This window comes from Anser brachyrhynchus (genome assembly GCF_964034855.1).
Source record: "Anser brachyrhynchus genome assembly, chromosome: 24".
NCBI classification, from domain to species: domain Eukaryota; kingdom Metazoa; phylum Chordata; class Aves; order Anseriformes; family Anatidae; genus Anser; species Anser brachyrhynchus.
Window position 1 is genome coordinate 5,526,022 of NC_137717.1, and position 27,571 is coordinate 5,553,592.

At 45.8% G+C, this 27,571-nt stretch overlaps 1 protein-coding gene and 1 long non-coding RNA gene across 2 annotated transcripts; one reads left to right on the forward strand and one right to left on the reverse strand.

Moving 5' to 3' along the window:
- Nucleotides 1-2,003: 2,003 nt before the first annotated feature.
- LAPTM5 (lysosomal protein transmembrane 5) lies at nucleotides 2,004-26,307 on the reverse strand. The gene is made up of 8 exons (XM_080566734.1): nucleotides 25,890-26,307; nucleotides 17,023-17,116; nucleotides 8,672-8,748; nucleotides 7,851-7,979; nucleotides 7,214-7,339; nucleotides 6,578-6,673; nucleotides 3,840-3,932; nucleotides 2,004-2,791 (listed from the first exon to the last, which is right to left on the reverse strand). The coding sequence occupies exons 1-8, from the start codon at nucleotides 25,974-25,976 to the stop codon at nucleotides 2,717-2,719; spliced, it is 777 nt and encodes a 258-aa protein (XP_080422860.1). The 5' UTR covers nucleotides 25,977-26,307; the 3' UTR covers nucleotides 2,004-2,716.
- LOC308182323 lies at nucleotides 10,650-12,747 on the forward strand. Its single transcript, XR_013941766.1, has 2 exons — nucleotides 10,650-10,784; nucleotides 11,251-12,747. It is a non-coding gene; the product is annotated as an uncharacterized lncRNA (long non-coding RNA).
- Nucleotides 26,308-27,571: the final 1,264 nt, after the last annotated feature.

Genomic DNA, 27,571 nt, shown 5'->3' on the forward strand with positions numbered 1-27,571 from the left:
CACCCATTTTGCAGTTTCCTTTCCTCCTCTGAGTGGGCCCATTATATTGCAGGGGTTGTTTCCTTTTCCTTCATGCTTCAGTTTCCCTTTCTGTGGCACAGGGAGAGCAGTGAGGTGTGTTTGGTTTAGCTTCTTTACTTCAAGCAGAGTGAGAGGCCTTCACTGACCGAAGGCAATAGCACAGGATGCCAGGAGAAGAACGGTAAATTAAACCCAACAGAAGTGCTCAAAGCAATGTGCAAGACAACACACAAAACAAAAAGCCCTTTTCCTACTCATGTCAAACACATTTCCAGCTGCCAAGTTCCCTAATTTTCACTCTGCAAAAGGAGAAATGGGAGAGGGGAAACCAAAACCAAAAGCTTTTGCTTCAGGTCGGGTGGGGGAAAACCACAGTCAGACAGGGAACCCAATGGACATCTGTGGAGTCCTGGAGCATCTCTGCCTCCATGAGATGCCGCTGCTTCTAGAGGTGGTCCTGTCACTCCCACTTATCTGGCCTGCCAGTGCTGACATTATCAGCTCAATCCTCTATCTGTAGCAAAGTATTGCTGCTCATTTCTCTTCTGCTTTGGAAAAAAAAAAAAAAAAAGAAAAAAAAAAGGAAGTGCAGAGCAGCATTAAGCATATCTGTGTGAATTGGTTCGCAACCTATTTTAGAGAGACTCACATCCATAAATCAGTTTAGAGGTGAAAAAACAGTGCAACAGTAGCATACTAAAAAGAGTCTTTTATCAGTCTCAAAAACAGCATTGATAGTGCCATCATCTGACTTCTTAGCAAACTGGTGACAGCTTGTGTTTGGTTTGTATTGGCCAAATCATCTAACATTTCAGAAAACCAAAACCATTTCCTGTCTAGAACTCAGCCCTGACCTGGCTGGAAACTCACAATAAATCTATACATTTTATCAGATTGTAGGTTTTTCTGAGCCAGGCTTTCACAGGGAGCTATTCTGAGCCCCACGGAGAACACACTGCACGAAGCAGAGATCGTCTGGCTTGCTAAGAGCCACAAAACATCAGGTTCATTTAGAAGATCAGGTGTGTACCTGAAGGCTTGACTACTAATGCACTTTGAAACAAACCCCACCTCGGTGAGACGCTGAGTGTATTTTAGTTACTTCAGCTCTGTTATCAAAGTCAATTAACCCAAGAGGCTTGGGGCATTCCCATTAATGGGAATTTAATTAGGAGTAGAATCTGAGCCACTTAAAAAGATGAGAAAGGATTTTTAACACCGTTCAGTTGGATCACATTGAGAAACTCTCTTCTGGTTTAGAAAACAAATAAAGTTACCTGCATTTCTTCTAATGAGGCCTTGGGCAGACCCAGTCAGCAGGCTCTTGGTTGGGCCTGGTCAGTGGCAGGCAGTGGGGTAAAGATGTCCTGGTGCCGTGGTGGCTGTCACACCCCACCTTGGCACCTACAAAGGGAGGGACTGTGCTTTCAAATACCTCCCTAAACTAACGAGGGGGGAAGCTCCACACAGGTTTGTGCCTTGGAGGTCACCCAGCCCATGGCCCCCTCCAGACCTGGCCTCGAGGACTGCAGCCACAGGGGCTGGTAGCTGATGGGATGGGAATTGGCCAGTTTCAGCACCCAGCCTGGTTTTCAGGACTGTAACCGAGAAGACGGACAGGTGATGGCTGGAAGGTGTTGCAGACTAATGATTATTCCTATTTTCAAAACCAATCTTTTCTCTCTCCACCTAATTCAGCAAGAAATGGGGTTGGACCTTGATGCAAGAAGCTGGTTCTTCACCTACTCCTACAAGCTAGATTCTCAGATGAATATGCTGGACTGGCTGGTGGAAATACCATATTTCTGTTTGCAAACAGCATACACGTGAGCTGATACCAATGAGATGACATCAACCTAAACCCAAAATACCGTTTTTTGCTAACTAATTTTTCAAAAAATGAATTATTGCTCCCTTGTGACATGCTCCACACAGTAAGGACAGCACCCTTTCAGAAATCAGACAGCAAAGGATTGAAGCTGTTAACAGTTTTTCATTATTTTATTGAAACTTATCTTTCAATTCACACTAAAAGCAAAAAAATAAAAAATAAAAAAATTGCAAACACTCAGATATAAAATGGCAGAGCAATACTGTCACAATTCCAGCATGTTCTATATTCTGAAGTACACACTATTAATCATTATCGTAAGCAGACAGAATGAAAGCTGCATCGTTGTTCATTTGAGAACTTCATTTTTTTGCTGATCACTTTCCCTTAGGTCCTCATTAAAAGATGCTGGTTAGCATAGCATACTTCAGGGTTGGGCTATCTCAGAGAAAAGGTTCTTGCTTGGTTTTCCCCCCCATTCCACTTCCTAAATGCCTCATCTGCTGGGTTGGAGATGTAAGACAGATGAGAAGCAGCATCCTGCCTGACAAGGGATCCAGGCCAATGCCTCCATTTCCACATTAGGCAGATGTCAGAGGCCAGTGATGGGAACCTCTGATGCCTGGTGCCAAATTTATTACAATTAGCACTGCAACTCAGTAATACCAGCTCAAAACTGCCAGTGTAGAATGAGGCACCAGCACCAGCGGTTCACCATCACTCTTCATAGGCTCATAAAGTGAGCTGGAGTGTAATAAGCACGATATGTTATAAAGTAAGGACTTCTCAGTGAGGCCGAGTATCTGACAGAAGGGGTAAGAGGCACCAACAGCAGTACAGATGTCTTCTCTCCAGGAGTGGAGCTTAGATTGCTACGTAGGGCGGTGGGCATTCCTTGGAGGGCAGCTCTAAGGCTTCCTCATACGATGGCAGTACAGCCTGAAAGAGAAGAATATTATAGTCATGCTCTGGGTATCACACGAAGGGTTCCAAGTGAATTTATCTTGGACATGTTTCTCTTCCCAGTTCAACGTAGGGGAGAAGAACTGGGTGGGTTGTAGGAGATGGAGGGCAGAAATCCAGAAGAGTTGGAAGTGAGCAGCACTTTACAACCACTTTGCTGCCAGTCCCACCTCTGTGTCCCAAAGCATTGCCACAAGTGGACCAAAACTCTTTAATGCCCAGAATATAAGGCTCATCGCCTAAACAAAGAAGCTAAGATCAGATCACTGCCGAGGGCCTTGATGCATGCACAGCAGGGGCACACACTGCTGGCAAGACAAGGCTTATATTTGCCAAATTTCAACGAGACAAATGCCTAAGCTTAGCATTCCATATTCTTCCTCTTTGCTTCTCATCCCTCTTTACAGTATCTCTCATTTTCGGAAAGTCTTCAATATTCTTCCATTGTGTTAGGGCAGCTGGATGCTACTAGTAAAGAGATCACTGGTAATCTAGGTATGGACATTGATGAATATATATATATATATATACACACACACACTGCACACATATTTTAGCATACTTAAAACGAAGGGCAATGCACCAAATCTCTCAGACATTGATCCAGAAAAAGGTGAAGACAAACTTAATTTTAAACAGGAGTAGCACTGTTAGGCACAGAAACCAAAGTTGACCTGAAATTAAAAACACATCTGCAGATCAGAGATTAAAAGTGATATATTCCCATTTATGTACTTTGCCTGAAGTCTGTGTATCAGCTTCCTTGCGAATACCATTTGTAAAAAAAACATTTTATAAAACCTTCCAAAGAAAAAATTGAATGAAATATTACATAATTGTAAACTGGTTATTAGTACCTGTCAATGAACATTTGGAAGGTTGAACCATCTTTCAGACCACCAAAGGAGCAAAAGTAAGGATCATCATACATCTCTCCATTTAAACCATGCCTGGTTTAAATGATTTTCATGATTTAAATGATTTTCCTGGTTTTCATGATAAACTTAAAGCAGTCTTCACTCACCTTTTCAACTGCTTGTTGGTCAACTTTCACACTGTCTCTCTTGCTGGCTTTAATATACTTAAAGCAGCTCAGGACACATTTGAACATATAGGCCTGAAAAGGAAAGGGAAGTCCACCATTTTACTGCATGTCAACAAGAACATTTCCACTCTTGCCATCAGCCTGCCACTGTCCTTCTCTCCTTGAGAGATGTCTGGGACCGTACATCCCAAGGCCTTACATCAGTCTGTCTTGATCCTTCACTAGAAAGGTGAAAACTCCATCTATTCAGAGCAGCCCACTTGTGTGGGAAGTCAATAGGACTATTAGTGTAATTAAACATAAAGCACATGCTCAAGACTGCTGAGTGCTCAATGTCATCAGGTGGGAAAGGAAAGCATGTCCTAATTTTTGTGTTATTTTTCTTAGCAGGCTACAAAGTCTGGATGTCTCAGAAACATGTGGATGGGCACGAAATCCACCTCTCAGAGGTCCAAGGCCCCCTGGTCAATTAAGACTGACCTTAATGGTCAGCTCATTCGAGAAAATCCTATATTTTCATTAGCTACACTTTTCTGAGAAGACTGCCTTGCACCTCACAGAGTTACAACATGCAGTAAATACAGAGCTTTTCTAAGAAAAATGGATCGATTGACAGATTATGGCACAAGAAAATAAGCAAGGCTTGTAAAACATACCATATTAAATAAATATTTTCCCTACATTGCGCAGTGAGGCGAAGTCGTGTGCCTCTTATTTTTATTGGCGTAAGACCGTACTTTAAAAACAGTTGGCATTTTCAAAGGAACATAGGGAGTTATATGTCCCAAGAACAAGGCATGTAGCTTAGGATTTCCTAGAACAATGAGGACTGTTTGTCTTGACACAAAGCCAATACAAAGAATGAGAACAAGGAATGAAGTATCTGAGTTAAAGGAATCTGCCTCTCAAACAGACTCACAGAGATGAGGAGGTAAATCCAAACTTTAAACACCTTCAGGGAATACTGCAAAAACCTTCTCCTTCTGAAAGCCTCTTCATGCAGAGAGCAAATATGCAATGCACTGAAGCCATCGTACAAACTGTACAAAAAAAAGCACTCAACCCCTAAAGAAACTCCAATAAACTAAAAAAAAAAAAATTAATAATAACAAAAAAATCCTTTTTTTTTTTTAACTTTGATTTTTCAGAAGAGTTTGCTGCAGTGCCTATCCAGAATCTGCACTGAATTCTGTAAGAGTTGGCTTACATTAAGGCTGCTGCAAGCAATAGCAGGTTCGAGCAGAATGCTGTAGTACACACAGCTTATGCAAAGGGATCCAGTGATCTTGGGATCATCCCATTACTAGCTAACTTAGAAAACACTTGAGTTGGTGTAGGATATCCTTTTCCACACTGAATTGAAAATGGAAAACATCACTGGCAGCCATTGGCATTACAAGTGGATGGGAAGCTTGTCCTAAACATCAGGAGGGAACAGCAGTGAGCTACTTCAGAAGTAATTATATTAGTTTCTTTCATCTTCCATCAGAAATGTTTTATTTCCTCTTGGTTTCTGCATTCTTATCAGGATGGTGGTAGAGGGGATGATTTAGATGTTATCTTGGTGGGGGCAGTCAGTGAATTGGAGCTGATGGGCCCTAAATTGGTCAGATGGCTGTTTTAGCTATAAAATATTTCCTGTTCTAGCCTTGTTCCTCATCAGATCTGAATCACTGGGAAGGAACTCCCGCGACAATGGTTTTGCTAGACATAGAAGATGGAAGGGATTGTCACTAAGTTTGAAGGATGGGTTCCTAATGATTTGTTTTGGGGACTTTTGAGGACCTCAGTAGACCAAGGAGTACACGTACCTGTCCACTTCATCTTTCAGATTGATCTTCCCCAATCCCTCCATCTGCAAACTCCAGCACAAAATCTCATTGTAACTAACTCGGTAGAAAATTCAAACCAACTGATTTGCCAGGTCAGGGAGATTTCTGCTGAAAACCCACACAGCCAGCTGGGTTTCAGGGTTATCTCCACTCCTATTGCTCAGTTTATGCAAATACTAAAATATATGCTCAAATGCAACCATACAAGAAGCTCCATTCCACACTGGCTTTTCTGGCCACCTAGGAAGAGTCTAAATAAAAAATGCTTTCCAATCAACAATTGGCAATTTTCTCTGTGACAGAATCTGCTCAAGTACCTGGAGAGAGATGAGATTTTCTTAGCTGGTCTGAAACCCCTCGGTGAAAAATCTGTTCTCTGATCCAGTGAAGCAGGAAGAACAGAAACCCTCTCACAGTGAAGTTTTCTAAGATGTAAGCAGAATCTAGCAGCTCATTGCTTTTAATTAAATTTCAGAATATCAGCGTGCATTGCTCTGTTTACATCAGTACACATACAGAACTTACCCAAGTGGAAGATCTAACTTGCTGTTTAATTATCTAATTTATTTTGTCACACAATAGCAGAATAGTTTACAATAAGTTGTTTTCAAACATCTTGTCCTTTTACAGATGAATGGGCAGTAAGAGTTTTTAAATATGAGAGAGAGCTTGCTTTATAACTCACACTTGCAGAAGCATAAAAACAGAGATCTGAGGATCAGACCTACACTGAGGCATATGTCCTATTGCACCCAAGGAGAGACTGAGAAAGCTTTCCAAGGCCTTGGAAGATTTGAGAGAGAAGTAGAACCAGTTCCTCCTGTCCCTCAGGCAAGGGAGCTTTATTTCAGCCTTCACTGCTCACCACCCCCTGCAGATATTTACCTTCAAGAAGAGGACAGCAATGAATGCAATGGTGAAGGTGACCATCACTTTGGCATATTCCTCTGTTGGCAACTTCTCCAGGGTTGGCAAAAAGCCCTGTGGAAAGAGGTAGAGGGTCTCAGTCAAGCACTTGTTCCCTTTCCCAGGGTCACATAATGTGGTGCATATCCCAGCAGGTTTGTCAGCCTGCCTCTCAGAACGAGCACATCTCCAGTTACTTCTGGGTATATCATTATTATTGTTATTATTGCTGCTAACACTCCTTTGGCAAAGATCTTCAGAAGACTATTTAAATGAGAAATCAAAGTGTGACTGTTAAATAAAGATGAAAAGTTGATGCATTTTCAATGTATGCAGGCAGGCTCTATCCAAATTATTTTGCTCTGCAATTTGCATCCATAAGATTCTTACAAGAAAAACAGAGTGTACTTTTAAGAAACACATGCATAAGCAAGCTGTCAGTCAAGAACACTGTGTTGGTGAGAACATATGGAAAATCTTCTTTTATCATCAAACAGAGCAGTTCTGGATATGCCATAGAGATCAGAGAAAGTTTACTTTGTCATAACAGCCACTGAAAGAAACTTCTTAGCAGTTCACAGCATGACAAATCTGCTGGGCTTGCTCACCACCTACCCCATTGTCTGAAGACTTGAAGCTGAGATAGGTGGGGACCTCCATGTAGGAGCTGCAGAGGGTGAGAATACTCAGGCAGAAATCCAGGAGCTGCAGAGCCAGGAATGGGATCTTCGAGCGTCCCTGCTGCAAAGGCAAGAAGGGCAGGGAACAGGGTTTTGGTTATGATTACAAGATTGTGTCACGTCTATAGATCTCCCCCATTTACACAGGCCTCTGCTTTCATCTCATTTACAACCTAAGCTATTTAATTCACTTATACAAGCCAAAATGATTATCAAACCATCTTGTTGGGTTCGTTTATACTAGCTCCTCTGAAGAAGCCTCTAGCTGGTGCAGTGATATTCCTAGCTTATCTTCAGCACACTCACAACAACCTCCCCAGAGCCCTGAGACAGAAAATAAAATCAACAGGAAGACTCCCAGACATGGGAAATTAAACACTGTCCCAGCTGTCACTCGTTTTCCCTGTGGATTCTCTAACCCCTAAGGATTGCATCCTGCCTGCAGCCAGTGTAGGATCCACCTCCATGAAAAGCTGCGGTCCAGGGCAGTGACCCTGCACCCCTACATTTTGTGTGGGCATCCATCCCATAGAGGACACCAAACACCATCCCGACAGCGAGCTGTGACCTACCATGTGGCTAAGGGATGACACAGAAACGATGGCTGGGACTTGTATGTAGGAACTGAACATCGTTAGGAGGCTGAGTAGAAAGTCCATGATTTGTAGAGCAAGGAAGGGGATCAGGAGACGTTCCCTATTCTGAGAAAGAAAAGCAATGCCAGTTATTTCTGTTCTGAGTGAGAGGAAGAGACCAGAAAGGACATGTATTAAGGTACTTTGAGAACAAATCCTCTCCTAGAATTTCTACTTCTAATTCCAGATATTGTGGTAACAATTGCTTCAGAAACAGCGAAGAGTATCAACATGGATTTTTTTTCAAGCCCCTCAGAAATTTTCCATCAACTTTCACATTGTGACCTTGACACTCGATCCCACCAGAGCTGTTGTTCAGCTACCCCAAGTTTTGTGCTACAAAGAAAGCCGAGTTCCCAGACTGATGCAGTCATCTCTTCTCCCGAAATAGAAAATGAATCCTCACGTAATAGGGGAATTACGGCTCCCCTCCAAGACCTGACTTGCAGAAGAGCAAGGAAATGAGGCAATACAGCAACTTTTCCAAATCAGAATATTTCCACCCCATAACATAATAAATGGCTTTGATTTAAATGTCACTCAGTTTTGGTGAATCTGGCAGTTAGCAGCCTTGCAAATGAGCCTGAAACTGCAAAACCAGTTGCTCTCCCCCTGTTTTAAAAGAGCAGAGATATTTACCTATCATTTTGGTCTTACTTCAGCATTTTCAATGAGCATCCTCCAGCCCTTCCCCCAGCACCTCCCCTAACACAGAGAGGCCCCGGCAAGCGGCTGAATGTTATCTGTGGAGAACATACCTTCACCACACCAAGGAGCAGGTTGAAGCTGATGATAAAAAGCATGATGATCAACAGGAAACTGGTGATGACATCAGCTAAAAGTAAGAAAAGTAATTTCCACATTACTAAAAGCTGGAGTCTAACGTACCTATTCAACTGTACCTCTAGGGAAGAGTTAAACTGTGATAACCTGGCAGAAACAACTGCAGATGTGACAGAGTGAATGCTATGCAGCCAAAGTGCTGGAGATTGCCCTCTTTTCACTTCCTGCACTCACTTTTTCAACCATCTTTGAAGTTTCTGTTACTTTAGCCCTCTCCTTGTGCAGGCTCTAAGCTCAGGCACATGGAAGCCAAAAGTCTTTATTGCTTGGACTGAAATTTTAAATACCCTGGGCTACAATATTAAGGTAAAACAATAATACTACTAATAAAAGGCAGAGTAGTTTTAGGCATGCTGGATAAATAAGTCTGAGCAGGAAATTATTTGAGACTCACACAGATAAACAAACCAACAGCAAAAGCTGTGGGACAATCTGCAAGATACTTCGGCAGGCAAGAAGCACAAATTTCAACCACCCACCACTAGCATGGACCACAGAGTTTCAGAGTGAAATACGTCGCCTCCATCCAGCCTCTGTCGTTACCAAATGCAACATCCTCCTTAAAAAACTGAACATGCAAGGGGAACAACATGAGGTAGTTCTGCCTACAGGGCCAGGTAATCGCTGTCAGCTGCTGTGGGCCCAGGAAGGCGATCTCTGCCATGTGCGCAGCTCCCTACTGAACAGTTCCCAGGAAGCAATTTTCCCTCTTGGTATTGCAGCCTGTCCTGATAAGGACTACCAAAGTCTTGCTCGCACCGAACACTATACATATTTGATCTCTGTAGCAGTCTACACAGTGTCAATTTTTTTCTTAAAAAAAGAAGGAAAAAAGCAGCTCTCTTCAAAGGCAAAGCACTTCTACTTTCTTTATCCACCTCTGCATGATGCATAGTCTTTTGTAGTGCCTCCTCCAGCTCAAGCCTGATTTCTTTCTCATTGCTTTACCTGGACTTAAAATAGCAACACATTATTTGGGTCTCCAATTCCAAAATGCTTGAATAAAGGGTTTAGATTTATTAGAAGAGAGCCAAACTTTTATTTTTTCTGGCTTTTTTAAAGCAACTGATGCTTTCCAGAGGTACAACATCCCTCAGACAGGTTTGATTACTGGTTTATTTTCCCCGCAGACAGCTGCCCAATTTATTCCATGACTATTGAATAAATCCAGTCCTTAACTATATTTTTCCATTACCTCTTTAAGCCCTTCCACTTGCTTTCATAAAGAAATATAGAAATTATGTTGTCATATATTGGATTCCTTATCTATTCCAGCTGCAATGAAATCCTTTCACTGCTCCATATTATACAACTCCACCCCAAACCCTCTCTCAAAGACACCATGCCACCTTGGCCAGCTTCGAGGATTTTTGCCTACAGATTTGGTACCACGTTACATTTCCAGGGGATGGGAGTGTACATTAGTGTTTGGGCGTACACTAAATTATCCTTAACTCAATTCTTATCTTTGCTAACAACAGTCTTTGTTTGTTTGTTTGTTTTTATATATATATATACACATGTATAACTGTTGAGGCAGAGCAGTCCCTCTTTTTCTGGCAGGTAATCCCAACACTGCTGTTTGCAGCAACAAAATATTTGCCCCAGAGCAGTTGCAGCTATGCCATAATTTGGCCAGTTACTCCGAGGGACTGAAATTCACTCAGCTGTCCCCAGTCAAAGCAGGGGCTGTGCTGGAGAAGGACAAACCTTCCACCCAGCCATGCCCGTGACATCTGGCAGGAGAGGAGCATCCACGAGCTGCAGGAACTGCAACGTACTCAAACTGTCAGGCGTGCGTCTAGCTCTAAGCAGCGTGGGTATGGACAAATGCCAGCTAAAGAAAGGACCAAAAACGATAGCGAGAAGCTCTGGAGCCCTTCCAGGGTTGTAGAAGACCTGCCTGGCAGCTGGGCTGAGCCACAGCTGGCAGCCAGACAGGGCAGGTGGCACCAACGCTCCTCGCTGCGCGGCCTTTGCTAGCAGAGGGCACCCACTTTCATTTAAACGCATTGATACAGCAGTCAGGTATTCTAACTTCCCTTACTTTCTTCTCAAGTAGTTAGCAGCGTGCTTGAGCCTCCCCTAGAGATAGCATTTGCCGACAGAAACCTTTAGCCTGAGAAGAAGCTCTGACCAGCACTTCCTTCCCCGAGCATGAGACACTCCTTCTCTTCGGGAGCTCGAAGGGAAAAACCCTCTGCAGAGCCCACATCTCCCGGAGGAGCACAAGTGGCTTATCTGGAAGAAGAGAGGCAGCAGCACTACAAGAGCTGCTGCACATGCAGGTGTCAGCCAGGAAAGACCTAAGGGAGTGATAGAAAATGTCCAACAAACACTTAAGGTGTATCAGGAAAAAAGAGAGCTTGACAGCACAAAATAAAGGAGCAGCTTTTACAGCTTTCACTTCTATTCTGTAAAATAAATCCTGTTTTTTTTTCTTTTTTTTTTCTCCCCACCTTTTTTTTTTTTAAAAAAAAAAAACACTATAAAGTAATGAGAATTGAAACACATAAGAAGAGGAAGAAGTCTTAGGCAACAGCAGAGAAAGGAAACCCAAACCAAGCAAGCCCCAAACAAGAACAGAGAGGGGAATGGAGACGGAGCTGTACTGCAGAAGAGGCTGCTTGCAGCTTTGCAGCTCGCGAGGGTCACGGAAAGAGCCCGAGCTTCAAGGCAGAAAACCAACCCCACCTCTCAGAAGCAGGAGAGTGGAGACAAGGTTGAGATTTGGTGCACAGAGAACCAAAGGTTAGCACACGGACAGCATAAACTCCAAATAAAGAAGAGCTTGACAAAGACAACAGGCTCAGTGTTTGCAGAGAGGGATGAAAAAGCAAACAGCCCTAGCCCCACTAAACCCCATTTTCCCTTGTTCTCCTCCCAGAACCAGCAATCAGCTGCCTCCCCCAGAGGGGATTTCTCTCTTTAGCATGGCGTTTCCTCGGATTCAAGGCAGCTGTGTTTTTCTGCCTCTTTCTGCCTGGTCTCATGCTTCAGCTCTCTCGGCAGGCTCGCTAATTAATGGGATAACCGGCCATTGGTTCTGCAGGCTAATTGTCCAGCTGAACTTCCCAAGCAGAACCTAGATTAAAGGAAAAACACAACACAAACAAAACCCAAAGAAACAAAAAGTCTGCAACCTGACAGGCACAGAGGGATGGAAAGGAAAAGGAAAAGCAAGAAAAAACAACCTTCCACCCGCTGCCTGCCTCCTGCTTCTTCACAGCAGATACACTCGCCCTTTCTGCTGGCAGCACATCTCTCCATTCCAGGGATGTTTTAGCATCAACAGACACGGCCTCAGTAATCAAAGATTTTGCTTTGACAAAATGACTTCTTCCTTTGTGAGAGCACATCCATTTTTTTCCTCATTTTTTAGCAGAATGCGCTAAAGGAGTGAACCCTTGGAGAGTGGTAGCTGCTGGCTCTTACCCTGCCTATGCAAATCCTCCGTGGGATGGGAACACAAGAGCATGTTAGAGAGGCCAAAAGACACCTGAAATACTCCACAAGGGCTGGCAGTGTGGCAGCTTGCCTTCCAGGACCAGCAGAACAGAAACAGGGTCCCTGGGGTTGGAGGCACTCGCCCACAGCAGACCCCGCAGCCTGGCCCAGCATCACTAACAGGCTCCTTCCATGCCGAGTATCTGTGGTTCAAAAATGTTAAAAAAGTAATTTTTATGTCCCTTCAGTCTCTCCCTTCATGCTTAGTTGGCCTTTGTAGGATGAACGTTTGTCTCCTTTGTATTTAAAGGGCCTCAGAAAATGGCCAAATTTAGGACTCGTATAGCAAGGCTGTGCACCTGTATAATCTCAAGCACAGGGGCTTCACTCCACAGTTTTCCTCTCTGCTCTTCTCACACATTCATCTGCTGTCTGTCTCAGGAATATGCTGTTCTCTTCTGTACCACCTTAAAAATACTGAAGTATTCAGAGAATACCGAAGTTTGCCCCTGTAGGAGGTACATGGGCTCTTCGAGGGCTGTTATTGCAAGCGAAGACTCAATTGTCACAGTAATGGAAATTCCATAGAAAAAGAAAAAAAATATCTTACAATAAGTGATGCATCCTTGAGCAGGGATGCAGAGAGGTTATGGAATCCTCATTTTTTGGAAATCTGCAAACAGCAACTGGCCAAAGGCCTGGGCAAGCTGCCCCAGCTTTGGAGTCAGCCCTGTCGTGAGCTGGAAGTTGGGCTGGAGACCTCCAGGGACCCACCTTACTTCTGTTCTGATTTTATGATTACAAAATCAGGCAGGGAAGAAATCTCACTCCTCACAAAACCTGCTGCACTTGTTCAGCCCTAGAAGACTGTACTCTTATTTCAGTTCCACAGCCACCTCCATGCTAGCAATGGCACTTCATTGCTGGCAGAGCATGGTGAGAGCTTGTCCATTTTGAGGTGCCTCTTCTTCCAAAAGCATAGAGCAATAAAAAACAGCAAGTAAATAAACACATTCCGCCTTATACTTTTTCTTACACCCAACATACGGAAAGGGAGAGAATTGATTTGCCAAATGTCTATTTTTGATTAACTTCACATCAGGCTTTATGTTCTGAATATAACCAGGAGGGACTTTGAGTGACTCCTCATATTTGCCATGGAGGCAGAGAAACTCCTTTCTATTTTACGGCCAATAAACTGGCTCGGGAAATACAAGCAAGGCTCATAAAGCTGTGGTTTAACAGTTGTATTCACAGATTGTCGAGGATGGTTGTGTGCTGCTGATAAGCTGCAGGGAAATGTTTCTGGACAGCCACATTCGAAGGATGGGCAGCGCTAGCAAGGGAAAGAAGCCTCCCAGTCCCTTCAGCTTGATCTGCTTCCTATCAGAGCAGGAGGGACTATTTTCTGCATGGGATATGGGATATACATGCACACAGGTCCAGGCATACCATGGTATTTTTCTTGGCTGACAGGGCAGAAATTGAAACAACTTTTTGAGTTGTACTTTGCCCACAGTGATGATTTTTATATAGTCATTAATGAAAAATAAAAGTGATTAAAATTCAGGCATACGAAAAGACATGAACTGAAGACATACTAAAGATCTGAACTATGGCAAGCAGTGGGGCGTAACATCTCCAAGACAGAAAACCAATCATGTAAGTGGCTTAGAACTCGTAAGGAGGTTTTAATTGAAATGTTTTGGGGGGATTAGTTTTTCGTTTTATTTTTTTCCAGCAAGAAAAGCTAGTCTGCCAAAGCTCGTATTTTTTTTTAAAGACTGAAGCACTGCCAAGGAGACTTTTGCTAGAAACACTTCTCAGCTCCAAGAGGAGGTTTCTAATAGCCTGGAAATGGAGGAGCTGCACGGGCAATGCACACCCAGCTTTCTGCTGTGTGTGAGACAGAGCCTAAAGATGTGAACCTGATTCTTCCAAATTGCACGTGAATGCCCCAGATCACCACACAGCAGAGTTTATTTCCTGTTCCCTCTGTCTGGACAAATCAATCTTGTGTTATTGCTTAAATATTACGTAGGTAGTAAAGTTCAACCTGCTTTAGACTAGCTAATATCCTGGCGTTAACCCCACCACGGGTGGGAAGGTCATCCTGAAGGGTTCCCAAAGGACAGAGAAGAAACTGGGTTCTTCTTCCCATTTTAATATAACATTTTTAGTAGGTCTCCTATTAATCTCTTGGTCAACTTTAATTGAAAAGCATATTTCAGAGGAGTGCTCTAGGTCCCAGCCTGCCTGTGGCACCTTGTAAACCTGCATGGAGTGGCAGGCTGCTAGGGACAGAGCATCCTGCTTCTGAAACATACTGCTGAGAAATCCTGAGCGAGCTGTCATTAGTTATAAAGAGCTATCTGTATTTTTTTTTGTACCGTATCATTTATTGGTGGAAAGAATTTTCCCATAAACCTTGCCTTGTTTATATTCTTGGGCCGTGACTACAGTGTTAGCATTATATATTCTGAGACGTGCTTTAATCTGGCCGAATCTACAAATAGAGCAGCAGATGCTGAGGGCATCTACAGAACCTCTCCCCAAATTGTTCTCCAACTCTTCCATCTGGGTTTTGAAGTCGTATTGAACTTTGTGTACCGCTTAGCTCTCTTACTTCCCTGCTACTTTCTGGAAATAGAAGGGTTGCGCTGTGTTTATTCCAACTATATTCAGAAAGCACTCTCAATCTCCCAGGCAGAGCCCTTTGAAAATGCTTGGGAAGAGAAGCCAAGTGGAAGTGCTGGGGATTTCATTATGAAATGTTCCTTTTCGTGTAGGAGGCAGTGTAAGAGGGGGAGGGGGAAGACCTGTCATTTTGATTGTGTGGGAAGAGGGGGGGGCTGTTAAAAACAGGGCCAGTTCCACTCGGAATGGTTCTGTTCTTAAAGAAAACACTCCAGATTTGCAAAAGTGCACATATTGCTTAGAAAGCATATAGAGGTTTAGTATGGAAATTATCTGGAAAATGTGTCTTAACAATTCGATTCTTTTTCTTTTAAAAATATTTTACTCAGATACTGGAAGAAAAGTGAAAATTATTGGCCTCAGATGATCATTCTGCAGAAAAAAAATCACGAAAAACACTTGTCATTTTATGTAACTGTATCTGTGGGAAAGTATTCTGATCTGAAAATACCATGTTCAGTTTTCAGCACTTCAGATTACTGAATTAGTCAGAATGCATGTGCATATTGTACCATCAGGAAAAAATATTTCCCACTGTGCCCATGTCCATGCCAGGTGTATCAAAACAACAAGAACAAACATACAAAAAAACCCCACCAACAACCAACCAACAACAAGAAAAAAGGAAGACTTTAAGGTCACACTTGCATCATGTGATTTTTATCTATAAAATTAAAATGGGAAACCTATATTATAGAAATGGACAACTGGGTACTCCTACCTATGTTGTGCTGATCCCATCAAGGAAAGCAGCAGGGCTTTAGAGCCTGTTTGGTGCATTGCATGTTGCCTTAAGGAAGCCTCTGGAAACCTCTGCAGAAAGCATTTTGCAAAGCAGTCATCATGCACGTCTGCCCTGGGTATTGAGATGAGCCACAGCTGCAGAGGGGCCCGTGTGGACCACAGCCAAGCAAAGTAGCCTCCAACCCACCCAGCTTGGACTTGGTTGGAAATAAAGCCCCGTGTGGAATATGTGAACCACGAGAGCAGACCTTTGCTCCGCGCCCTAGTAGCAGGACTCACCCAAATTTCCATTCTCCACTTAATGTTGGTGCCTGTCAAAATAGCTGTGGCGGATCACAGTAGTGCCTCCTAAAACACAGATGGATTTTTTGACAAATGCAAACCCATCTGTCAGCAGTAACTTCGCCCAGACCAGCAGCTATGCCTGGTGCTTTCCACAGCCTGACCCCTACCACGGGGCAAGTGAGGTTGGGATGTGCAGGAGGCTGCTGGGCTTGGTCTCCTTTTCCTCCCCTCTCAGGGGTCTCTCTCCACATTTCTGCAGCCTGGGGAAGGACACGCTGGAAAAGCAGGGAACGGGCAAGTCCTTGCTGCTGTGGGTTGTATTTTTTATGGGGCTGCTTATGACTTCTCCACAGGGAGAGGCAATGCAGGCTGGGGGAGTCTGGTTTCCGTCTTTCTGAGCACAGTGGGGAAGGGTTATCTCAACTTGTGGTTTTACACCGAAAAGTGACTAAGAAAAGGAAAAAGTACCCAGGCGTTTGTTGTCTCCAAACAGCTTCACGCCAAATTAGCCTGGCTAAGTAATTTTTGAGGCTTGGGGAGTTGTTTTCTTCTAAATGGCACCCTACATGAGAAATCTGCCTGTCTCCGAAAGCTAAGCTAGATCCTCCCTGTCTCAAGCAGTAGGAATTCAATCAGCTGTGATGAATGTGATGCTTGTGACTATTTGTGAGATATGAAACAGACTAGCTGCTTCTTGCAGACAACTCATTTTCTGAAAAAAGAAACAGGAGGGATTGGGGGCAAAGGGATGGGAGTGGGAAAGTGTATTGCAGAGAGAAGGAAAGCTGGAGCAGTACAAAGGCACTGGTGAGTTTGTGCTGAGGGCCTGATCCACGCCCCTCTGAAATAAAGAAATAACAACTTCACTGAGCACACATTTGGTCTCCAAACACCAAACACAGCCATGGACTAAACCAAAATCCAAATCTGTAGAGGCTAAATTTTCTCTCCAGGTCTGAGCTTTTGGTCCATCTGCTCTGAATACCAATTTCCATTTCCCTTTGATGAAAAAGAAAACTGACCCCATGCAGAATTTTGGGCTCCCTCTCAAACCCACTGTCCCCTGCTGCTTTCCAGCACCCCTGCAACCTACCAACTCTGTAGTAATCCTTGTCCAGGTCTTTGCAAAAGCCTTTCCCGCTTGCCACCTCCAGGGAATACTCGATCAGCAGCAAAATGCTCATAACCTAGAAGAACAAAGGCAAAAGACACAATTCAGTGGGCCACAGGCCAACTTCCCATCAGCAGATTTGTTTCCAGAGAGCACGCAGTGGCCACAGTCCTGAGTGCGGGGTGGCTCTCCAAGTGAGACAGCCATGAAGGATTTAAAATCCTTTACAGGCAAACACTGAGGGAAAAGTTATCAGTTTATTAATGGTTTGGGTTTAACTGCCTTTTTCTGCCAGCTTCTGAAATAGGATGGAGGAATTATAAAGTTATTAAGTTTTGCTTCAGTATTTTTTATCACGGAAGTCCTGGCTTTACATTTCAAAATTGCATTTTGCTTTGGAGTTGAACTAAATGTGACAAGAGCATTTCAAATTGCAAAAAGAAACACAAAAAGAATAAAGATCTCTCTGTAATTTTGGATATACTACTTCATTGACAAAAATATCATTTTCCTTCTTTTATTTATTTGAGAAAAACCTGGAAATGTGCTTTTTTACATTGAACCAAAATTATTTTCTCTTCTCCACCAAGTTTCCGAGCTGTACTACCAAGCTTCCAGGGCTGAGCTCAGCTGGCTGTGAGATGGCGTGAGGACAGGAGCTGTGGTCTCAGTCCTAACCCTGTACTTCTGCAGGGAAAAAATAATTTCTAACCCCCAGGTTAGAGAGAGCTCCCGGCTCACACGTAAGGTGCTGGGAAGTCAGGCTGCAGGTCTCTAAGGCTAGAAGCCTCACCATGGAGCACCTCAGACAGCAGGTCCAGGGAATTTCCATGCACATAAACCCAGAAAACAAAGAGCCACAATGCCAGACAGCCTCACCACAGCTCCTCCTGGGGACAATCCCACCCCGCCAGCCTGTACACCACCGACAGCACGTCCCAGGGCATCACACCTGCTGTGGATGCAAGAACAAGAAGTCCAAGGCCACAAGAGAGCAACAGTCAGTGCCCACATAGCGTTGTCAGAGCAAATACCTCCTCCTGGGGAGTACTGCCCTGATGCCATTTATTGCTCCTTCATCACCTTTCTGATACTTTCAGCACCGTGTAATTTGAAGGCACATTTCGGCACCACCATGCCTCCCACACTGTTCATCACTTTTCTTCCTCATCCTCCGTTCTCCGCTGTCCTCCCTCATGCTCACTACGTCCTTCATTTCTTCTGCGTTTTTTAGGCAGGAGCAAGCAAGAGCACAGTACGGTCTGCCAGTCCTATACACGCAGCTGCACCTTCCAAAAGCAGCACAGGCTGTGCTGGGTTATTTTCAAATTGGCTTCACAGCACGAGGAGCTGGGGAGGAAGGCTGCTGCCACGTTCCCTGGGGAAACAGGAAACATGGGCTTGTCATCCTGCAGCTCCATCTCTCACTGTCTGGACAAGCTCTGTGACCTCTCGGCAGCTTGCAAAGAGCTGCCACGTCTTCTCTGCCTGAGCTGTACCTCTGTCCAGGAGGACCTCTTGCCACAGCAACAGCCTGAGAGCAGAGCAGGAGTCAGACCAGCAGAAATGCAGGGACCACTGTGCCCCGTGTGATTTCCTGCAGAGGCATGAGAACTGAGTCTGCAGGAGAGGAAATCCTGTGCTGTGCAAAAACGTGGGAACCTGTGCAAACGTGGCTCCGTCTTCACCCCACCGATGCCGGGTCCAGCTTTGGGAGCACCCATTCTGCACGCTACACGGGACAGGAGGCAATAAGAGGACCGTCAGCAAAAAAAAAGGAGGTCACTGTGCAGAGGTGAGAGAAGCCATTTTACGTGAACCGCACAGCCTCTGTCTGGGAGTTACCTGACCCCCGCAGTGATGCAGGAAGCCAGTATATCTGCCACCAAGATCAACACAAGCTCGCGTACCGTGTAGCCGAAACAACTTCTCCGCAATAGCTGTAGCAGCCTTTCGTTTCAACACTTGCTTGAAGAAGTGATGCAGGCAGGGAGGAACCGGAACAGCTGTGGTTGTGCTATGTTTGCAAACGCCGTGTGTGGGAAACAGCCCAAAACAAGCAACTGCAGGGAGATGAGACAAGCCTAGCTGCTAAGCAAGCAGAAGTGAGAACACATTTTGTCTTTTGAAGAGCGGTGGCTTGAGGTGCAATGCAAGATCTAGGCAAAGTTCTGGCTGGAGTAATGCAGTCAGATGCCTCCTGCGCTATCCTTGACATCGAAGGCAAGCAAACGAAAGAAGCTGGAAGGAAAGGCTTTGCACTGGCCCAGAAATGGGGAAGCAAGGCTGGGAGGGCAGCAGCGATAATGGCCTGTAGGAGAGACAGAAACTGAATGCAGACTCTCCCACTGTCTGCATTAGCTGAAGAAGACTAGGAACTATCCTCCAAACCAAATTAATCCATTTTCTTTGCCATAAGCTGCAAGCACAGTTTCCAAAAGAACTGGAGCACGTCCACGGGGTACCTGGGAGCCCTTCACTTCTTGAAGGAGCATCCACCAAGCCATGCTTGCTGCAGTGGGGACTGCAGCCCAGTGTCCCACCCAGGGCATTAGCCTTCCCTTTGAATGCAAATACTGTCTAGAGTCAGAGTTGGATGTGTCACATTTTCTCATTTTCTTCTGGATTGTCCAATATCCCACAGGTTTTTTTGTTTGTTGTTTTCTTTTCTTTTCACTGTACAGCAAACAAGCATTGCAATTTGCTTGGGGGGCTGACAGAACTCCTTACAGGGGCACAAGAAAATTAACATGAACTCAGTTTAATGTAATAGTGTTTAAACTCCCAAGGAAGCGCTGAGCCTTGCCTAGGATGAAATTGCAGCGATCTCAAGTTTCTTTACACCTGGTCTCTCCTGAGATGTAAAACACCTCTTAACTAACTACACGTGGAGATCCCGTGCTGACTTTGCCTGCCCTAACTTTTCTTAGGATTCGTGCACATGCTCCCCAAGAGACTTTGCTTTTCTTATTGCTGCTGTTGGTCAAACTCCTCGACTGTCAGCATGGGAAATACAGGAAGAAATTGCTTTTTCGGGTTTCTGTTAAACAGAGGCCTACATATCAGACAGGAAACCCAAGCGCAAGCAGAAAGATTGCTGAGAAGATTTTTTAAGCGAAAGTTGGTTTAAACTTTCCATTTAAAAGGGTTTTTGCACAGAGAGAATGAGCCACTGAACACACTGAGATAAGAGACGAGGCTCCCTGGGCCGTTCCCTTGGCTTTCCATCACAAGTGCTGAGCCTGGACCAGGAGATGTCTCCATCACCCAGCCCTGGGTCTGCTGCCTGGCGTGAGACGATCAGATCCATTCCTGCAGAGAATATACTCCCCGGGGCTACGTGAATGCTCTCACTCGAGATACAGCCATCTCCAGAAGAAACCAAAAGGTTCCCATTTCAGACAGACACGAGAGCTCTGAGCAACATCCTGTTCCCTTTTATTGCTATGTCATGATAGCAGAGAGAGTGGTTTAAAATAGGAAATTTCACCTCCCGGCACTCAATTCACAGCCTGCTCAGTGCGATGCCTCGCCCAGCCCCTCCACCAGCCTCCGCTTCTTATTTTCTCTCCTATGGCCACATCCTCCGGAGGACACCCCGCTTCCTTCTCAAATGAGAGCTGCAAACTGGCTGGTAAAAGTCCGACCCCTGCTGCGGGGCTGTTAGATCTGTAACACCGGGGAGTGATGCAGGACTAAGGTAGAGCCAGTCGTTAACCCAAGGCAGCTAATTTAAGCAAGCAAGGGGGTGTCTTGCAAGGCAGAAACTTAACTGCACGATGCATGCAGCCCCTGTTCCCTGGGGAATAATTCTTCTGCAGCTGCAGTGGGGTTAAGCTGCTGTCAGAGGCTGCGTCATGTGCCTTCTTTTTTTTTCTGAAATCTGTGCCACTTGACTAATCTCCAAATTATTTATATTTACGCACGTGGCCTTGGTGTGACGGCTGCTCCTTATTTTCACACCCAGCCTTTTCGGAGGAAAGAGCTTGAAGCTGTAATGAGCAGGGGTCAGTGGGGATAGTGACGTGCTGCTCTGGCAGTGCACTGGGTGCTGCGAAGGCTCCTGGCAGCGGTGCGTGCAAGCTGGTGACACGTGGCACTTTGAAGGCAAATAATACCACGTATAAATGCTGTACTTTCAGTGCTTCACCTTTTCTTACTTTAATATAAAAGTGGTTATTGTGGCTGCGTAGTTGAGGAGTGTTTTTAGCTCCCACTTGGTTTCCTTTCAGAGCATTTCATCTTTTTCCTTTCTGCTGCCTCCTTTCCCCCTCTTGTTTGTGTGCTGGAGATGTTCCAGAAGGGCGAGGCAGCAGCACAGGGGCTGTGGAATACCCTGGGTCAGCCACAGCCTGGTGAAAGCACAGCGAGTTGCAGCTCTGTGCCATCATGAGCCACATCCACAGGTGAGGACTGGACCTGGGGAAGGTCCCAGAGACGGACTCTGCTCCCCGAGATACCAAAGAGAAGAGCACAGCTGTGGCAGAGGCCAGACCAAGCTACTGAGATGCTACTTTCCAAGACCTTTGTCTCTAATCAAGAACTAGGTGCAAATGAATTGCACCTTCTCTGCCCATGCTGTATGCACAGAAGCAACTGCCAGGCCTTGCTCTTGAAGCCAATGTCAAATAACCTGAAATCTCTGCAGGAGCCAACAAGCAGAAGGACAAATTCCTGCACATGCTTCCTTTGAAAGTCACCTGAAAGTCACCTCACAACACCTCGTGAAGCTTTGCTAACCACACGACTGTCCCCTCCTCATTCCCCTCCTTCTTCTTCCCCACTTGTTTGAGCACACCCATGATTTATTTCAACTGCCTATGAAGAGATCAGCAGTAAGACAAATCTAATTTATAGGAGGACAAGACATCACCACAAAGCCTGAGAGCTCATGTTTGATGGCATTGCTATCACCCAGCATCACTATGATTCATCACTGGGACTCCCAGCAATAATTTACACCGATACAAACCAACAGTATTGATGTAGCAAATCATCCATGTCGCTGCTGAGTTATAAATTCCCTTTCTCTTCCCCTTCCTCTGTCCACCTGCAGCAACATCATCGAAAAGGTGGAGACGAGGTAGGAAATGAAAAAGGTTGCTATTCCTCTGTGTTAGCTCATAAAGCAGGAAGACAAGACAATCTACTCTAAAAATCAAACTGGTTTTCTTGGGGATCTGTGTAAAAGAAACTGACTGAGATGACACAGTAGGTACAGACACACGGGGACCAGCAGGGACTCGGGGTATTACAGGCAGCGATGGTCACTGTCAGGTCACTGTCAAGAGCCAGCAGCAGCGGGGTCGGAGGTTTGGACTGACCCTGCACATTCCCCATATGCTTTCGTGGGTCAGCCCACATCTTCAAGAGCATCTCTGGCTCCTTAATCTACGCCCCAGCTGCATATTAGCTGCTAATGCTCCCTGGCACCACATGCCCTGCGTTGATCTTCCAGAAACCAATCTTCTGCTTTTGTAATGCTGTGCCACAGAGTTTCCGAGGCTGACCCTAACCCCTCCTGCCACCAGCCACATCCAGCCAGACACCGTGGCAGCAGCTGAGCTGCACATGAGTTGTTATTTTCAAACGGCAGCTTCCTACCCAGCTACGGGTGGGCAGAGGGAGAAGGACCCAGCTGTGGCCCTGCAGGATCTGCTCCCAAAGCGTGGTGAGATCCCACGGTGTGTTCGCGTTGCTCGTGATATGTCTGGTGCAGGGGGGAGCCAAATTATGTCCCAGCAGAGCAGAAAGAGGGCACATGCAGATGGCTTTGGCTGAAAAATGAGAGAGTTCAGGCCTCATTACAACATGGGTTATCCCGACTAAGTCCATGCCTGTGAATGGGCTTAAGACACAGGGTGAGTCTGTTTCATAAATATGCTCAGAGTCACATTCAGCTGCTCAGTGCAGGCTTGTCCTACATAAAGGAGGGTCAATGGGTAGTTCCAGCAATAGATCTCGATTGCCCAGACTACTTAAAACTTACTTAGCTTGCTCCCTGTTTCTGGTTTGAACCACTGCAACTAGTTTCCTTCAAGACCAACCTGCCCTGAAAGGGACTGACCCCAAGCCAGACAGCATCTCTTGGCTTCAGGACCCAGGATCCTCCTTTACACCCTTTTAGCAAGTAGTGCAGAGAATCTAGGTGTCTTCTCACATAAACCCATCCTTTTATTTATATAGGAGAAGCTATAAACTACAACTAAGCGTACCACACAGTTTCTGGTTTGAATCATGTCTCCATTGCTAACAGTCGGCTGAGGGACAAAATTCACAGCAATATAAAAGAAGTTGTAGGAAACAACCTCTGCTCATGGAGAGCCCTGTTATACTAAGATTTGTCAGACTTGGAAAAGAAATGATTGAAAGGGAAATATGTGCACAGCAGCGCTGGAGATTTTTTAATGCAACAGCTAGAAACTATGAGAGTTTTGATGTAACCCCAAGCAGTCTCTCTTGTACTTACTCTGGAGGATGCATAGGGCAGGGATCACTTGTCCTGCTGCCAAGACCTTCTCCAGGCAGCAGTGGTTGGCTGCTGTTGGAGACCAGTTGGGAGGCTGCTGGACTTCGGGGCTGGCTCGGGATGTCTGTCTTATGACTTCTGCCTTTGCCATCTCGCAAAGAAAAGCAGCTTTTCCTGCCCACACTGAGTGGCCTTTGTACCTCTTCTGTAAAGTCCTTCCTGAGAGCACGGCAAAGCCTCACGCCAAGACTCTGCCTTTTGCTGTTTAAAACTCATCCTGTGTCTTCAACAGATGTACAACACTTTATTTAAATAACACATCTTTCATATAATGTCACTGGAGCTAAAGGTTTCTCTGCTGGCCACCAGCACCATGAGCTGCTGTCTCGTTCTCTGCCATCTCACACTGGTGAAAATCAGGAATCTCTTCTGTTAGGGGCATCACAGCGAAACAATTATGAGAAAAAATGTGCCTCATTTCAACATGTTTGCAGACTTTGGAGAGAGACAAAGGATATTTCTTTATGATTCCCCCTCCCAGCTAGGAAAAACTAGCTCCCATTCTGTGCCTGTTTCTCCACTGACACCAGGCAGCTCACATCACAAGGCATGCTTGTAGCCCTCTGAAGAAATCGTGTCGTAGCCCCCTGTCATGCATTTCCTGCCTTTGCACAGATCTTTCATTTAGCCAGTTCCTCTTCAAATCTTGGGTAGGCTTCCTATGAGCTCCCATTTCTAAACAGTTCGTGACCGTCCCTCTGCAAAGGCTACATGTTTAATTGGTTGTCAGAAATTGTTAGTGCTCTGCTGCAAACCCTCTGCTTTCATACGGCTCAATTTTTGTGTCTTGGGGTCATGAGACTGCACAAGAAATTCAGCAATTTCCTTTTCTTTAAAACAGAGAGATTATAAGTTTTGAGCTTGTGGTGAGAAGATGAGAAGCCTGCCTGGGGGGTAATCTAGATGCTCAAAAAGCAGAAGGCAAAAGAGGCTATAAAATTGCATGATTCTTTAAACCAATCTCATAATATTTTGAGGTCCCCAAATGATTAAAATTTGGCATTAGAAATGCCATTACAGCACCTGGCTTTTGAGTAATGCCAGGGGGAAGATACTGCAGACCCAAATGTCTCTGCTCTCCTGCTCTGGGGTGGCACAGGGCCACCTCCTGCCCCACATCACAGAGCTGCCAAGACTCTGCTCACTCAAGCACAGCCACTGCCTTGCTCCGAGCACAGCCACCCCCTCGCTTGCAGCCTCCAGCAACCCCTGGTGCTGCTGCTCCTGGCGTGTTGATAACCCCTTATCCTTCACTGAAAGCTTTCCCTTTCCCTTACCTTACCAATAGCAGCTAAACTGACCTTCAGATCCTGTTACCCTTCATTTTATGAATCAAATCCTCTCTCAATGTATGCAGGGTTGGCATTATGGAAGTCAAAACTGTTACACCAACACATGCTGGACCCCAGCCTTGGCTTTGTGTGATTGAGGAGGGGACTATGGCACAGTGAGGGCACGCCTGGTTTGCTCTGGCTGCCCCAGGAAAGCCGGCCAGCTCTGTGGCAGGACCATGGCACATCCTTTTGTGCATGGCACAGCTGCCACGGATGCCAAGCTGCGAGTCCCCGCTAGCTGTTATCACCCTGTGGGCTCCCAACCTGTGACTGTGCGCACTGAGTGCAGCAGAAGGGATTATTTAAAGTGCCTCTGCTGCACAAGAAACCACATCCTCAGCATGACTCAAAGCCACCTGAAAGCACTTCTCTGCCACCGGGCTGGGGGGGAAGAAGCGTCCCCCCCAGGCTCTGTTGCCTCTTCTCACTGCCATCTGCAACCACCCCGAGCAGCTCACCAGCTGCTGGCAGCCGAGCACAGCTGCATGTCAAAACGGAAACCAAAAGGGTGTGTATTGGCTCCAAGTGGCCGTACAGAGGGGAACGAGGTCGCTTTGCCCACCCAGACATTGCTTGCCCCAACATTCGCATTGCCCTGCACCGCCCAGTTCCTAACCGATAGGTCCAGGTGGCCGTGCCGAGCCCTGCCCGAGCAAGAGCTCCTGCATTAATGCTCCTGCATTAAGCTGCAAGGGAAATAACAGGAAGCAGAGGTAGTTTCCACGATCTCCAATGGGTATAGCTGGGGAAAAATAGTTAAAAACTCCTCCCAGGACAATAAATTTCTTCCTTCCCCCCACCTCTCTCCCACCGTTCCCCTGAACTTGTGCATACCTTTAAAATCATTTGTCTTTCACTTTTGGGAGCACAGAAATATGAACGGTCAGGAAGCCTGGTGATCTGCAATAATTACACCTTCTGCAAGGATTGCACCTCTGCCTCTCCCTTCTCGTCTCCCCCTCCCCGTCCCCCCTTCTGTAACTTACCATGTGGAAGATCCCTAGAGCGACTGTTGCCGTCTTGATGTTGAAGAAGCAACATTTTGGGGGCTCGGTGGTCGTTTCGGCAGTCATGTTCGGATTCCTCTGCACAGCTGGGAGTTAGAGGAGTTGAATTTGCAGCAGCTGCCCCACTGCAAAGCGAAGCAAGCAGTGCAGTTCAACTTCCTTCCTGGTCTATAAATGTGTTAAGTCATCTACACAGTCACATGAGGTCTTTGATTTCTCAATAATAAAGACAGCAAAATTGTGTTGCTTTTCTGACAGATCTTTAACTGCTTGCACATCCCAGATGGCAAATGCAAGCAGGAAAGCTGCTTCGGGCAGGTAGTGGCCAGCAAGCGGGGCGTATGGGGAGAGGCAGGCACTGAACCTGGACGCAGCTTTGTCCTACAAAAATCATCGGAAACAAAAGCAGGGGGCCGAGAATTTCACCTTAAACTTGACCCACTGTTTTTGCAGTGCAGCATCCAAATTCCTCCATCTGAAGCAGCTGCTTCCTTGCCAGCAAAGTCACCGTTCCCTGGAAGTGCTTCTGGGAGCTGGTGCCTGAGCAGCCCCTGCCTCCAGGCCCAGCAGGGCCGCGGGACGGCGAGGGACAGGGTCCTTGGCCACGAGATCCACAGGTTCAGGACGGATGTGATTTGCATCAGTCAGCCCCTGGTTTAGAAAGGTGAAGCTGCAACGAGACCTGAGCCCAGGTGACTTAGCCCCCATGCAGTACGTCTGTGTCTGCTTGAACTCATTAAAACATGCTCTTTGCTGTACATTTACCATCGTTCTCATGAAAAACATTTTTTTTCCTTCTCCTTTCCCCCCTTCTTTCCTTTCCTTCTCTTTTCTGTCCCTGTCGGACAGGGCTTTAGGTCTTGCTTTAGCCCTCCTGTGGAGCAGACTGGCTTGAGTTTCTGGCTTCCTGAGCAAGGCCTGGCGTGGCCTGGTGTGGGGAGGGGACACTCACACAAGGTCTCCATGAACTTGGGCACCTTCTTGCAGCATAGTAAACGTACTCACCAAGCTCCTTGCTTCACTCTCCCAGGTACTTTGCCTAGCCAGCACAGCCAGCCTTACCTGCTTTGGAAGAGGCTTCTCTTGATTGTTCTTCATGAACCTACGAGTACAAATTCCACCTCAGTGCCAGGGAGTAGCTGGCCTGTAGCCCTCCAAGGCCGTAGGGAGTACTGCAGGTCCATGGACGGTATGGATGTGCACTGGAAACCTTCAGCCGGGCTGAGTGGATGCTCCCAAATGCCACGGAGGTCCCACGGTGACGCGTTTTTAGAGAAACTCAGGAGTTCTGGGCAGCGTGAGTACGAAACACAAGAAGCTGAACGCCCCTGGAGACGCTGCTGCTGAGACAAGCTAAACTTATAACTTAAATCATCCGAGCCATAAAAGCTTTTATATCCAGCTCCCCCTCCAGAGCCAGGGATCTCTGCAGCACAATGACACGCCAGGGCAGGGCAGGGGCAGTGCAGCTGGGCCCCGTTGCATATTCTCATGGTTTTCTTTGGACTTTTACCAAACTTGACAGTTTATTACTGAAGTCCCAGGTTTTGGAGTCACATGCCTTTTTTTTTTTTTTTCTCTGTGTTTCTCAGACTTGCATTTTTGGAAAACAGCTTGCAAATGACAGCTAAGTGCAGCTGGGGGAAGAAGAAAATGGAAAG

What these genes read in the sequence shown, in the direction of transcription:
- LAPTM5 (XM_080566734.1), bottom strand. Translation starts at nt 25,976, where the DNA reads ATGACTGCCGAAACGACCACCGAGCCCCCAAAATGTTGCTTCTTCAAC. An exon ending in CTCTAGGGATCTTCCACATG is followed by an intron (nt 17,117 to 25,889) that starts GTAAGTTACAGA and finishes TTGTTCTTCTAG; the next exon opens with GTTATGAGCATTTTGCTGCT. An exon ending in TGCTCCTTGGTGTGGTGAAG is followed by an intron (nt 7,980 to 8,671) that starts GTATGTTCTCCA and finishes TTTCTTTCTCAG; the next exon opens with AATAGGGAACGTCTCCTGAT.